At 44.0% G+C, this 15243-nt stretch overlaps 1 protein-coding gene across 1 annotated transcript in view; it reads left to right on the top strand.

Moving 5' to 3' along the window:
* VIPR2 (vasoactive intestinal peptide receptor 2) overlaps positions 1 to 15243 on the top strand; it is a 300614-nt gene that overhangs the window by 99629 nt on the left and 185742 nt on the right. The window contains exon 4 of the mRNA XM_063921922.1: positions 4402 to 4502. Coding sequence (XP_063777992.1) covers positions 4402 to 4502 — 101 coding nt within the window. The remainder of the gene's footprint in view (positions 1 to 4401; positions 4503 to 15243) is intronic.

The raw sequence follows: 15243 nt of genomic DNA, 5'->3' as shown, positions 1-15243 counted from the left end.
CACTCTCTGTACATAATACACAGCCCCGTCTTCACTTTCTGTCCCCATTACACAACCCCATTTTCACTCTCTGTACCCAATAAATAGCCCGTCTTCACTCTGTGTACCCAATACACAGCCCGTCTTCATTCTCTGTTCCCAATACACAGTCCTGTCTTCACTCTCTGTACCCAGTACACAGCCTTGTATTCACTCTCTGTCCCCATTATACAGCCCCATTTTTACTCTCTGTACCCAATACACAGCCCCGTCTTCACTCTCTGTACCCAATACACAGCCCTATCTTCATTCTCTGTTTCCCAATACACACCCCCGTCTTCATTCTCTGTACCCAATACACAGCCACTTCTTTACTCTCTGCACCCAATACACAGCCCCATCTTCACTCTCTGTCCCCATTACACAGCCCCATTTTCACTCTCTATACCCAATACACAGCTCTATTTTCACTCTGTGTAGCCAATACACAGCCCAATCTTCACTCTGTGTACCCAATACACAGCCCTGTTTTCATTCTGTGCCCAATACACAGCCCCATCTTCACTCTCTGTACATAATACACAGCCCTGTCTTCACTCTCTGTCCCCATTACACAGCCCCATTTTCACTCTCTATACCCAATACACAGCTCTATTTTCACTCTGTGTAGCCAATACACAGCCCAATCTTCACTCTGTGTACCCAATACACAGCCCAATCTTCACTCTGTGTACCCAATACACAGCCCCGACTTCACTCTCTATACCCAATAAACAGCCTGTCTTCACTCTGTGTACCCAATGCACAACCCCATCTTCACTCTGTGTACCCAATACACAGCCCCATCTTCACTCTGTGTTCACAATACACAATACACAGCCCCGTCTTCCCTCTCTTTACCCAATACACAGCCCTATCTTCACTCTGTATACCCAATACAAAGCCCAATCTTCACTCTGTGTACCCAATACACAGCCCAATCTTTACCCTCTGTACACAATACACAGCCCTGTTTTCATTCTGTGCCAAATACACAGCCCAATCTTCACTCTGTGTACCCAATACACAGCCCCATCTTCACCCTCTGTACACAATACACAGCCCTGTTTTCATTCTGTGCCCAATACACAGCCCCATCTTCACTCTCTGTACATAATACACAGCCCCGTCTTCACTCTCTGTCCCCATTACACAGCCCCATTTTCACTCTCTATACCCAATACACAGCTCTATTTTCACTCTGTGTAGCCAATACACAGCCCAATCTTCACTCTGTGTACCCAATACACAGCCCAATCTTCACTCTGTGTACCCAATACACAGCCCCGACTTCACTCTCTATACCCAATAAACAGCCTGTCTTCACTCTGTGTACCCAATGCACAACCCCATCTTCACTCTGTGTACCCAACACACAGCCCCATCTTCACTCTGTGTTCACAATACACAATACACTGCCCCGTCTTCACTCTCTTTACCCAATACACAGCCCTATCTTCACTCTGTATACCCAATACAAAGCCCAATCTTCACTCTGTGTACCCAATACACAGCCCAATCTTTACCCTCTGTACACAATACACAGCCCTGTTTTCATTCTGTGCCAAATACACAGCCCAATCTTCACTCTGTGTACCCAATACACAGCCCCATCTTCACCCTCTGTACACAATACACAGCCCTGTTTTCATTCTGTGCCCAATACACAGCCCCATCTTCACTCTCTGTACATAATACACAGCCCCGTCTTCACTCTCTGTCCCCATTACACAGCCTCATTTTCACTCTCTATACCCAATACACAGCTCTGTCTTCACTCTGTGTAACCAATACACAGCCCAATCTTCACTCTGTGTATCCAATACACAGCCAAATCTTCACTCTGTGTACCCAATACACAGCCCCATCTTCACTTTCTGTACCCAATACACAGCCCCGACTTCACCCTCTGTACATAATATACAGCCCTGTCTTCACTCTGTGCCCAATACACAGCCCCATCTTCACTCTCTGTACACAATACACAGCCCCGTCTTCACTCTCTGTCCCCATCACACAGCCCCATTTTCACTCTCTGTACCCAATACACAGCCCCATCTTCACTCTGTATACCCAATACACAGCCCCATCTTCACTCTCTGTACCCAATACACAGCCCCATCTTCACTCTCTGTACACAATACACAGCCCCGTCTTCACTCTCTGTCCCCATTACACAGCCCCATTTTCACTCTCTGTACCCAATAAACAGCCCCGTCTTCACTCTGTGTACCCAATACACAGCCCCATCTTCACTCTGTATACCCAATACACAGCCCCATCTTCACTCTGTGTACCCAATACACAGCCCTGTCTTTACTCTTTGTACCCAGTACACAGCCCCGTCTTCACTCTGTGTACTCAATACACAGCCCTGTCTTCACTCTCTGTACCCAATACACAGCCCTATCTTCACTCTCTGTTTAACAATACACAGCCCGATCTTCATTCTCTGTTCCCAATACACAGCCCTGTCTTCACTCTCTGTACCCAGTACACAGCCCCGTCTTCATTCTCTGTACCCAATACACAGTCCTGTCTTCTTCACTCTCTGTTCCCACTACACAGCCCTGTCTTCACTCTCTGTCCCCATTATACAGCCCCATTTTCACTCTTTGTACCCAATACACAGCCCCGTCTTCACTCTTTGTACTCAATACACAGCCCCGTGTTCACTCCCTGTACCCAATACACACCCCGTCTTCACTCTCTGTACCCAATACAGAGCTCTATCTTCATTCTCTGTTTCCCAATACACAGCCCCGTCTTCATTCTGTGTGCTCAATACACAGCCACTTCTTTACTCTCTGTACCCAATACACAGCCCCATCTTTACCCTCTGTACACAATAGACAGCCCTGTTTTAATTCTGTGCCCAATACACAGCCCCATCTTCACTCTCTGTACATAATACACAGCCCCATCTTCACTCTCTGTCCCCATTACACAGCCCCATTTTCACTCTCTATACCCAATACACAGCTTTCTCTTCACTCTGTGTAGCCAATACACAGCCCAATCTTCACTCTGTGCACCCAATACACAGCCCCGACTTCACTCTCTGTACCCAATAAACAGCCTGTCTTCACTCTGTGTACCCAATGCACAACCCCATCTTCACTCTGTGTACCCAATACACAGCCCCATCTTCACTCTGTGTACCCAATACACAATACACAGCCCCGTCTTCACTCTCTTTACCCAATGCACAGCCCCATCTTCACTCTGTGTACCCAATACACAGCCCAATCTTCACTCTGTGTACCCAATACACAGCCCAATCTTCACTCTGTGTACCCAATACACAGCCCCAACTTCACTCTCTATACCCAATAAACAGCCCCGTCTTCACTCTGTGTACCCAATACACAGCCCTGTCTTTAGTCTTTGTACCCAGTACACAGCCCCGTCTTCACTCTCTGTACTCAATACACAGCCCTGTCTTTACTCTCTGTACCCAATACACAGTCCTGTCTTCACTCTCTGTTCCCAATACACAGCCCTGTCTTCACTCTCTGTACCCAGTACACAGCCCTGTATCACTCTCTGTCCCCATTATACAGCCCCATTTTCACTCTCTGTACCCAATACACAGCCCCATCTTCACTCTCTGTACCCAATACACAGCCCCATCTTCACTCTCTGTACCAAATACAGAGCCCTATCTTAAGTCTCTGTACACAATGCAGAGCCTTATTCTGCACTCATTCTCCACAATATACATTTCCCTCCTTCTTTCATTGTCTCCCATATGTCCATTGGCGTATTTATAATGGGTGCAGTGTGTGCGGGGCACACAGGCCCCGAACTCCAGGTGGGCCAAATAGAGCCCGGGGGTGTGGCTTCATGGGTGTCAGGATTCTAAGCTCCGTGCCCTGAAACTTTGAGAAAAAAAATTCAGTAGCACTGAACCATCAATGGAGGGAAACCATCTGGTTCTCCCCCATTGATGGTAAAAGTATTTGACATCGGACATAGACCATCAATGATTTTGAATCATCTATGGTCGATGGCCATCCCCAGAGGTAAGTATTAAAACCTTGAGTCTCGGTCAGAGAGGAGAGTGCCCCGATGCTGAAGGCTGCACACGGGCCTCCTCTGTTAAATCACCCCTGCATACGTCACAATCTTTTAACTCACTTTTCAGCAATCTACATAAACATACTGCTGCAGTTCATTCTAACCTTTCTGGGCTTAGCTAGTGGTCACTATAACCGTTACAAAGCGGGCTCCAGGGCAGGTCCTGGTTTGGGAAGGCAGGGACAGCTCGGCCACACTGTCCCTCTGCACTGACAGCGATCACTTATAATAATATGTAATCGTTTCTGCTGAACTATGAAAGTGAGATACCTAAAAACTAAACTAAACAATATTTTTTTACAGGAAATGTTAGCAGGACCTGCACAATAAATGGATGGACAGATCCATATCCACATTATGTCAATGCTTGTGGGCACAATGAAAATGTAACAGAAGTTCATAAGGTAGGGTTGCATTGTGTTCAATGGTATATCCAAGACTTATTTTCATTTATATGTGTGCTAAAGGGTAGAATATCTGACTCCGCAAAACTAATTTTCCCACATACACTGTAGATGCTTTTGTCTGTGTACCCAATATTGTGCCGAAATATATCATAATATGCAGAATTGCTAGGCACGCTTTCAGGGGATGTGGCCATAGACTCAGCCTACTTCTGCATGTGTGAGGGTGCACTCACATTTTATTGATGATCTCAATGATAATGAGCTTGATTCAGATTTGTACGCACATCTGATGGTTTGTTTACAAATTCCATGGTTTGGGGTCTGTGCATGTGCAGAATGGGTCCTGCATGTAGGGCCACAGTACCCCCTTAGCTGCAGCATGATTGACTTGATGCAGCATTTGGCAGGGTGGGGGGAGTGGTGACTGGGTCCATTCTATACAACGGGGGCATGTCTGAATAAGCTTCGGCCGAGTGTTGCGATGGCCAAAATGGTGATCCCATGCTGGGTCTTTGGATGCAGTACTCCGAGCACAGAAGCGGTCAATAGGCATCTATTTCCCACAGACACTTCCTGCAGAATCAGAATATTTGTGGCACAGAATTGCACAGACAATATATTTCTGCAACTCTATGGACAAATACGTTTAATTTGGCATATGATGTGCCCTGCTCAGACAACGGCATCATAGAAATATATGTCACTCATAAAAGTCGTCCTTCTGCTATCAATATATATATAGCTCAGGGACGAAATATATGCGTTTGACTGGCGTTTGGGATGCCGGCGGTCAGAAGACCGACAGTGACATCCCGATGCTAAGAATTCCAACACGGGTTTGGAAAGTATACTTACTCCCCTACCTAACCCCCTAACACTAACTCTCCCTTTCTGCAGCCAAACCCTCCCCAGTGGTGCCTAACCCTCCCCCTGCAGCCTAACCCTAAACCTCTCAGGTGGTGCCTAAACCTCACCACCCACTACTTACCCCCCTGCGGTCTAACCCTAACAGTCCCTGCATACTTACTATCAGAATCCTGACCGCCGACATCCTGAAAACATCCCCTCAGGGACAGACACTGAGAATGCATTACACATACACTGTAGAAGAGGAATTGTACTGTGCAGTTGGACTAATATACAAAATGTGGTTAATTTCCATGTTAATAAAACTTGGAGTTATCCCAGGAAATTTGGGACATTTGGTAATCTTGATTATGGGGGGAATTCAGAGTTGATCGCAGCAGCAAATTTGTTAGCAGTTGGGCAAACCCATGTGCACTGCTGGTGTGGCAGATATAACATGTGCAGGGAGAGTTAGATTTGAGTGGGTTATTTTGTCTCTGTATAGGGTAAAAACTGGTTTTGCCCATTAGACAAGATTTTCCTTCTGAAATCAACCTTGAATTAGGCCCTAAGTTAGGTAAATTATGTACAGGTGAAGGAAACGATATAAAATATTCTATATGCAAACATCCAATGCCTCCCAGTCACACTTATATCGTCGCAAGAGAGTTGTGGCTCAGTTGGGTGCATATGTTTACCTCAAACGCAAATAATTGTAGTATACTGTATATTAGTCGAAGACGAGCTACCTTATACAACTGTCCATGCACAATATATACACTGCTCAAAAAAATAAAGGGAACACTTAAACAACACAATGTAACTCCAAGTCAATCACACTTCTGTGAAATCAAACTGTCCACTTAGGAAGCAACACTGATTGACAATCAATTTCACATGCTGTTGTGGAAATGGAATAGACAACAGGTGGGAATTATAGGCAATTAGCAAGACACCCCCAATAAAGGAGTTGTTCTGCAGGTGGTGACCACAGACCACTTCTCAGCTCCTATGCTTTCTGGCTGATGTTTTGGTCACTTTTGAAAGCTGGCGGTGCTTTCACTCTAGTGGTAGCATGAGACGGAGTCTACAACCCACACAAGTGGCTCAGGTAGTGCAACTCATCCAGGATGGCATATCAATGCGAGCTGTGGCAAGAAGGTTTGCTGTGTCTGTCAGCGTAGTGTCCAGAGCATGGAGACGCTACCAGGAGACATGCCAGTACATCAGAAGACATGGAGGAGTCCGTAGGAGGGCAACAACCCGGCAGCAGGACCGCTACCTCTGCCTTTGTGCAAGGAGGAACAGCAGGAGCACTGCCAGAGCCCTGCAAAATGACCTCCAGCAAGCCACAAATGTGCATGAGTCTACTCAAACGATCAGAAACAGACTCCATGAGGGTGGTATGAGGGCCCGACTTCCACAGGTGGGGGTTGTGCTTACAGCCCAACACCGTGCAGGATGTTTGGCTTTTGCCAGAGAACACCAAGATTGGCAAATTCACCACTGGCGCCCTGTGCTCTTCACAGATGAAAGAAGGTTCTCACTGAGCACATGTGACAGACGTGACAGAGTCTGGAGACGCCAAGGAGAACTTCTGCTGCCTGCAACATCCTCCAGCGTGACCGGTTTGGCAGTGGGTCAGTAATGGTGTGGGGTGGCATTTCTTTGGGGGGCCGCACAGCCCTCCATGTGCTCGCCAGAGGTAGCCTGACTGCCATTAGGTACCGAGATGAGATCCTCAGACCCCTTGTGAGACCATATGCTGGCGCGGTTGGCCCTGGGTTCCTCCTAATGCAAGACAATGCTAGACCTCATGTGGCTGGAGTGTGTCAGCAGTTCCTGCAAGACGAAGGCATTGATGCTATGGACTGGCCTGCCCGTTCCCCAGACCTGAATCCAATTGAGCACATCTGGGACATCATGTCTCGCTCCATTCACCAACGCCACGTTGCACCACAGACTGTCCAGGAGTTGACGGATGCTTTAGTCCAGGTCTGGGAGGAGATCGCTCAGGAGACCATCCGCCACCTCATCAGGAGCATGCCCAGGCGTTGTAGGTCATACAGGCACGTGGAGGCCACACACACTTCTGAGCCTCATTTTGACTTGTTTTAAGGACATTACATCAAAGTTGGATCAGCCTGTAGTGTGTTTTTCCACTTTAATTTTGAGTGTGACTCCAAATCCAGACCTCCATGGGTTAATAAATTTGATTTCCATTAATAATTTTTGTGTGATTTTGTTGTCAGCACATTCAACTATGTAAAGAACAAAGTATTTAATAAGAATATTTAATTCATTCAGTTCTAGGATGTGTTATTTTAGTGTTCCCTTTATTTTTTTGAGCAGTGTATTTCTATATACTGACTCTTCAGAAGTGGGATAATGTAGCTGCCAGCGATGAGAATGATTTTGCAGATTACTTTTGGAACTAACATAGAACAATGGATGACTTTTGTCAGGGTTATTATTCTCTGCTTTGTGTCTGACCTCGGGATTCAGTACAACATTTGAGACTGCTGATTTATTTTGATGTTGATAAATAAGATGTAGAGCAGAAATGATAAGGAAATTGCAATAATAGCATAGAAATAAATGATCTAGCGAACCTATAAATCACATAATCATATGTACTGTAATGATAAATTCAATTAGCAAAACTGAATTTAATAATCTGGTAAGATCTGCAATATAAATCTTGTGTGGCATGGCATAAACTACTGAAATAGTGGACTCGGTAGGTAAAATTAGCATTTCTAAAGACATTTCTTAGTTTTGTAGTGCATAAGGATATAGTATATACTGTAATCAGATAATTTCTGTTAGTATATTACTTAGATGTGACTCATTTCCTAGGTTATGAGGTCAAACTGCTGAACTCTATTTGAGTATCTGTGCATGGGGAAGAATGCAATCCTCTCCCCCCCCCCCAGCCCCTGTTTGGCATGGGCCAGAGCCCAGCTGTACAGTAATAGTGCATACCTCCCAACTTTAGGACCATCCATGGAGGGACATCATTGTGCGCCGAAGGCGCGCGGCCGAATTTAGGGGGCATGGCCTAATGAAAAGTGGCGTGGCCTCATGGCATCTGCCACGATCTCAGGCCACACCCCGTTTTTGTCATTATGGGGGCATGGACAGCGGTGAGAGAGCTGCTGGCCATACCCCCTGTGCCTCTCTGCCAGGAATAGACGCTGTGCACATGCCCACAGCATCTATTCACCGCTGCTCTGACCAGCGCAGCAAGTGACAGGGGGGATCTCCCAACTGCCCCCCCACCCGCGGGACACTGCGGGTGGGGCAGCAGGATAGACCGTGAAAAACGGGACTGTCCCGCCAAAATCGGGACAGTTGGGAGGTATGATAGTGACAGGAGCAGGGTTGCTGAGAGGGGAATTGTAGTGAGTACTAATTACCCACTGTGCAGGGGAAAGAACTCCCCCTACTATGCAAGTTTCCGTTTTCATTATTTATTTTTCGTGCCTGTGTGGTCACAGGGCCTAATTCAGATCTGATTGCAGCAGCAAATTTGTTATCTAATGGGCAATACTGTGTGCACTGCTTGGGGGGGTGGAGAGGGGGGGGGCAGATATAACATGTGCAGAGAGAGTTAGATTTGGGTGGGGTGTGTTCAAATGAAATCTAAATTGCAGTGTACAAATAAAGCAGCCAGTATTTACCCTGCACAGAAACAAAATAACACACCCAAATCTAACTCTCTCTCTGCACATGTTATATCTGCCACACCTGGGGGTAAATTTACTAAGGTGGGAGTTTTTTAGAACTGGTGATGTTGCCTATAGCAACCAATCAGATTCTATCTATTATCTTCTAGAAGCAGCTTGTTAAATGTTAAGTAGAATCTGATTGGTTGCTATGGGCAACATCACTAGTTCTAAAAAAAACTCCCACCTTAGTAAATTTACCCCCTGCAGTGCACATGGTTTTGTCCATTAGCTGATAAATTTGCTGCTGCGATCAGATCTGAAATAGGCCCGCAGACCCATGATTTGGCTATACCTTCCTCATCACTCAGACTTTCATTGCTCTATGATCCTTCCCGGAATTGTTTCAAACAAGATGGATTTGAAAGTTGTCTGTTAATTAGAAAAACATGGACTTTATCTTAAGTGTTTTATTCTTTTTTATAAAGTACAGTTGATTGATAAGTACACTAGGTGAAAAAGTCAGATAGGGTTGGTAATACCTGACTACGATTAGTTACCCGGGTACATTTGAGGCCAAATTAAGCTCAGAAATATCTGTGCAAGACACAGGGCTAGATGCATCATCACTTGGAAAGTGATAAAATGGAGAGTGAAAAAGTACCAGCCAATCAGGTCCTACCTGCCATGTCACAGGCTGTGTTTGAAAAATGGCAGTTAGCAGCTGATTGGCTGGTACTTTTTCACTCTCCATTTTATTACTTTCCAAGTGATGATGCATCTAGCCCACACTCTCATTTTACAGCACCACATCCTAAACTGGCCAACCGCACCCACATTCCTGCTGGCTACCAATCCTCATTCCAAGCTGAGAATGGGGACTGTCACACTGCAGCCAGAAAAGCTGGGTGTGGTATAGAAGATCTATTAGACAGTCAATAGGCTGACATCATATGGTCAACAGGCATTTGGTCAACAGGGTCAAAAGGTCAACAGGTAAAAGGTAGACAGATATAAAAGGTCTACAGGGTCAAAAGCTTGACATGGAAATGGTCAACACAAAAAAGGTTGGCACAAGTTTTTTCATGTTTTTTTGTGTCATTTTGTATGTATCACCTGTGACCCCAATTAGTGGTAGCATAGACCCCTGCAGGCTCACTTCGATTGCCATGGTTCAGGCAACGTGCTTTGCTCTGCTACCGCTGCGCTCAGACACTGCTGCGCTGCACTACCTAATCGTAGCCCACGTAGATGGTAAACAAAGCAACAGTTGAAAAGATGTGAGAAACCCCAAAAAAATGTGCATCGACCATATGTGTGTCGACCACTGCAATGTCGATCTTTTGAACCTGTCGACCTTTTAGCTGTAGAACTTTTGACCCTCTCAACCTAATGCCTATCGACCATATGGTGTTGACCTAAGACTGTCTACCCAGGGAGCATCTATCCATAGTCCGGATACCGACAAAATGGTTCATGTATTTTCATTGTTGACATGGGCATTTTAGCACTAAATCAAATCAACCATCAAATTCCTGTTTCCATTGATTGACCCACAATATATTATTAAAAACAACAAATCTAATTGCTGACCGGTTGTCCTGGCTTTTCTACAGATTTACATGTTTTAGTACTGTTGTTAAATCTAACCCTAAAAATATCTGTATTAAGAGTTTTTAAAGCTTCAATTGGAATTTAACATATCACTCAAAGTATAACAGAATATTCTATAACATAACTAGCTGACACAGGGTCAAATTTTCAAGTTATTAATGAGTTGGATGTACTGTCAACAGGTTAAAAAAAAAATAGCAGCTTAGCAGCTTTTCCGACACACCCATGAGGTGGCTGCCCAGTGGTGTTTTTATTTTATTTTTATTTTTTTGGGGGGGAGGGTGTTGCCAGTAACCCTGATCCCCAGCTTTCATTTCTGTTCAGTTTTATAATCACTTTTACATTTGTGAGATGAGTTTAAAGTTTTTCTTCTGTTATCAATGTTGCTATTACAAGGCTTTTGGGTACACAATCTTTCTTGTCTTCACACCTCCATTTCTGTCAGCTTTTTAGTTCACTGATTTATGGTTATTTCTGTCAGTTATTACAGTTCATTAAAGTTTTCATCCAAAAAGTTTAATTCTCATCTAAAAAGTTTTCATCCAAATCCATCCTGTGGTAGGCTCGGAACAGGCTCCCGAGGTTAAAGCTCTGTCTGGCGTACATCAACGGCTAGTCAGACCGGGGCCCAAACCACTGCATTAGGCATCCTCACCTCTCTGAAGTTTGCATCCAAATAGACTCCCCAGATCAAAGTTCTGGCCAGCGCAATTAGCCGGGATTCCAACCCCCATAAAACCAGGCCAGGACCAACTGGACCACCTCGCGCTGGTTTTATTCTAATCAGTGCTTGAGTGTTCAAATGTATAACTGGACAGACAAACAAACAGACCAATTAATTTTAAATATATGATATGGGTCCTGATTCATACTGTAGTTGTATGGTATTGCACAGCTGCAAGGAAGAGGTTGAGTAATACCGCACAAGTAATATGATAATGCAGCAGGAGGCATCTGTAGGAAAAAGATACCTCCTGCCAGCACCTGTAATCCAAATGCTGCGTCCAAAGAAACAGCATCAGTTGCGATGGTCGCAGGCCTCGGCCATAGGAATAAGCCTAGGCTTACTTGGAATGTCCAGAGGAACTGCTCAGCCAGAGCTTGTAGTCAGACCCTGTATTGGTCACGCCTACAAAACAGAGATGACATGCCTCCCATTTTGAAAAATGCTGCCCCCACCCTATTCCCAAATGGCTTAAGCATTCTGTAGCTTGGTGGCACTATGCAAGCCTTGCAGGACCCAATCTGTACTAGTGGTGCCTACCCGTCGTTGCCGAGTTATTAATACATTTATTTAATGAGGCCAAGTGATTATTAATTTCATTCAGTGATACATTTTTTATCTTCCCCATTTTTTTAGTACACTCATCTGTCTTAATATCTTCTAGTTATTTATTTGAATAATACTTATTTATTTTAGCAATGAAATACAGGTTGAGTATCCCATATCCATATATTCCGAAATACGGAATATTCCGAAATACAGACTTTTTTGAGTGAGAGTGAGATAGTGAAACCTTTGTTTTTTGATGGCTCAATGTACACAAACTTTGTTTAATACACAAAGTTATTAAAAATACTGTATTAAATGACCTTCAGGCTGTGTATATAAGGTATATATGAAACATAAATGAATTGTGTGAATGTAGACACACTTTGTTTAATGCACAAAGTTATAAAAAATATTGGCTAAAATTACCTTCAGGCTGTGTGTATAAGGTATATATGTAACATAAATGCATTCTGTGCTTAGATTTAGGTCCCATCACCATGATATCTCATTATGGTATGCAATTATTCCAAAATACGGAAAAATCCGATATCCAAAATACCTCTGGTCCCAAGCATTTTGGATAAGGGATACTCAACCTGTACTACTGAAAAATAAAATCAGTTATCTTAACAAAAGTGTTAAGATATTGTAATATGAAAATTCTTATAGTTCGCATGGACATATATCCGACGCATAAAGAGCCCACTCACACAGTGCCCATGTGACTGTAAGCGCTATAGACATAGACTTGAGTTTGTATCACTTGCACATTTTTCGTCTTTATCGGGTGTGTGGTGGTAGTGTCATGGCAACAAGGGGGGTAATTCAGAGTTGATCATAGCAGCAAATTTGTTAGCAGATGGGTAAAACCATGGGGGTAATTCCAAGTTGATCGCAGCAGGAATTTTGTTAGCAGTTGGGCAAAACCATGTGCACTGCAGGGGAGGCAGATATAACATGTGCAGAGAGAGTTAGATTTGGGTGTGGTGTGTTCAAACTGAAATCTAAATTGCAGTGTAAAAATAAAGCATCTAGTATTTACCCTGCACAGAAACAAAATAACCCACCCAAATCTAACTCTCTCTGCACATGTTATATCTGCCACACCTGCAGTGCACATGGTTTTGCCCGAAAGCTAACAAATTTTCTGCTGTGGTCAGCTCTAAATTACCCCCAACGTACGCATGCATAGTCATTTAAGAAAAAAAATATATATTTTATTAAAGTGCAGCAACACAGATGAGCGCTGGTACTGCGGAGTGGCTTGGATGTAGACACATCGGCTTCTCTCTGCTACTGCTTTATTAAGGGAGAGATTCTTTGAGCTGAACTTTATCTCTCTCATAATAAAGCAGAAGCAGAGACAAGCAAACGTGCCTCCATCCAAAACAATGAAGATTGCAGAAGCTCCTAAGTGGTCTTGGGCTCACTTCCATAGGAAGTGTTGTCATAATTACATACAGACCATTGGGAGTATAAGTAAGAGCCCTGTCCCAGCCAACAACACCCCTTGATGAAGGCGTAGAACGAAAAGCGTTGGACTTCCCTCACTGTGGCCTCCTGCTTTTTAAGATAAGATATACCTCTTGATTTTTATATGCCACATCTAATACACTATTTTGTATCTCTTTTTTTTTCAAATAGGCTGTTCATATGTCTTCATTTTGCTCTATTAATAGTCCATTGAATTTTTTTTTATATATATACTTTGTCTTAAATAAAGAATTCTTGTTAAACTTTAAGATTGACTTTTAGATTGACTGATCTATTATAACTCATTATTATTGGCTAGTAAAACTATATTGACACCAGTTGTCGCTGATACCCCCAGTTGTCGCTGATACACTGTATGTATATATATGTATATATATATAGTGTATATATATATATATATATATATATATAGAATGCTTCAGGATGCCAGCAGTCAATATCCCTACTGGAAGACTGGTGCTGAAATCCCGACATCAGTCATAATGCCGATGTCCTGATGTCCAGAATGAGAATCCCAATCATAAGTACCCCAGGGACTGTTAGAGTTAGGCCACCTGGGTGGTGGTGGTGGGGGAGTTAGGTATAGACACCAACTGGGAGCGTTAAGTTTAGGCTGCGGGTGTAGAGTGCTAGGTTGTGGGTAGGGGGGTTAGGTTTAGGCACCACCGGGAAGGGTTGGGGTTATGTGTCAAGAGGAGGGTTGCGTTTAAACTATGGTAAGGGAGGGTTAAGGGTTCTGACTGCCGGCATCCCAAATGCCGGTCACAAGTATGTATTCCTTATATATAAATGCCTCTTTCATAAGAATGGCACACTGACCAAGCGCACTGTTGTACTTTATATTAGTTACACAACTAGGTTGGGTATCTAAAAGGGAAGGAGCTACATTGGAATTTATAGATCTCCTGAAAAAAATACTTTTTTTGTGCAAACATTCTCCCTTTTAGAGCTATATAAATATGTCAGAGAGTATAATATTAGTTAATAATGTCACTTTTGCATAATATACAGGTCTCCCACATCCGAATATCCGATATACAAAATATTTTAAGTAAGACTGAGATAGTGACACTTTTGCTTCCTGATGGTCCAGTATACACAAACTTTTTGTCTCTTGCAGAAAACTATTAAAAATGTTGTATAAATTTTAGTGATGAGCGGGTTCGGATCCTCGGGATCCGAACCCGCCCGAACTTCACCTTTTTTTTCACGGGTCCGAGCGACTCGGATCCTCCCGCCTTGCTCGGTTAACCCGAGCGCGCCCGAACGTCATCATCCCGCTGTCGGATTCTCGCGAGATTCGGATTCTATATAAGGAGCCGCGCGTCGCCGCCATTTTCACACGTGCATTGAGATTGATAGGGAGAGGACGTGGCTGGCGTCCTCTCCGTTATAGTAGAAAAGACTGAGTGACTTAGTTATAATTGTGGGGAGGATTGGGGATGGGGAGTAGCTGTTAGGGAGTACAGTGCAGGGTTTTGATTATAATACCACCAGTGAGTTTAATCCGTTGTTTCTCTGCCTGAAAAAAACGCTCCACCATATCTGTGCTCACTCAGTGTGCTGCACTGCTGCATATATCTGTGCTGAGTGCACTGCTCACACTGCCTAATTGTGGGGACTGGGGAGCAGTTATAGCAGGAGTACAGTGCACAGTTTTGCTGACAGTGACCACCAGTCCAGTATACGTTTGTCTGCCTGAAAAACACTCCTGTGGTGGCTTTTTTTTTCTTCATACTAGTTTAGCAGTCTGCTGACAGTGTCCACCAGGTCCGTTATTATTATACAGTATATTATATATATATATAGCAGTACGGTAGGCCACGGCTGTACCTACCTCTGT

Source organism: Pseudophryne corroboree, chromosome 5 (genome assembly GCF_028390025.1).
Source record: "Pseudophryne corroboree isolate aPseCor3 chromosome 5, aPseCor3.hap2, whole genome shotgun sequence".
Lineage (NCBI taxonomy): Eukaryota > Metazoa > Chordata > Amphibia > Anura > Myobatrachidae > Pseudophryne > Pseudophryne corroboree.
Note: the sequence above shows the minus strand (reverse complement) of the source record. Positions and strands in the feature narration are given on the sequence as shown.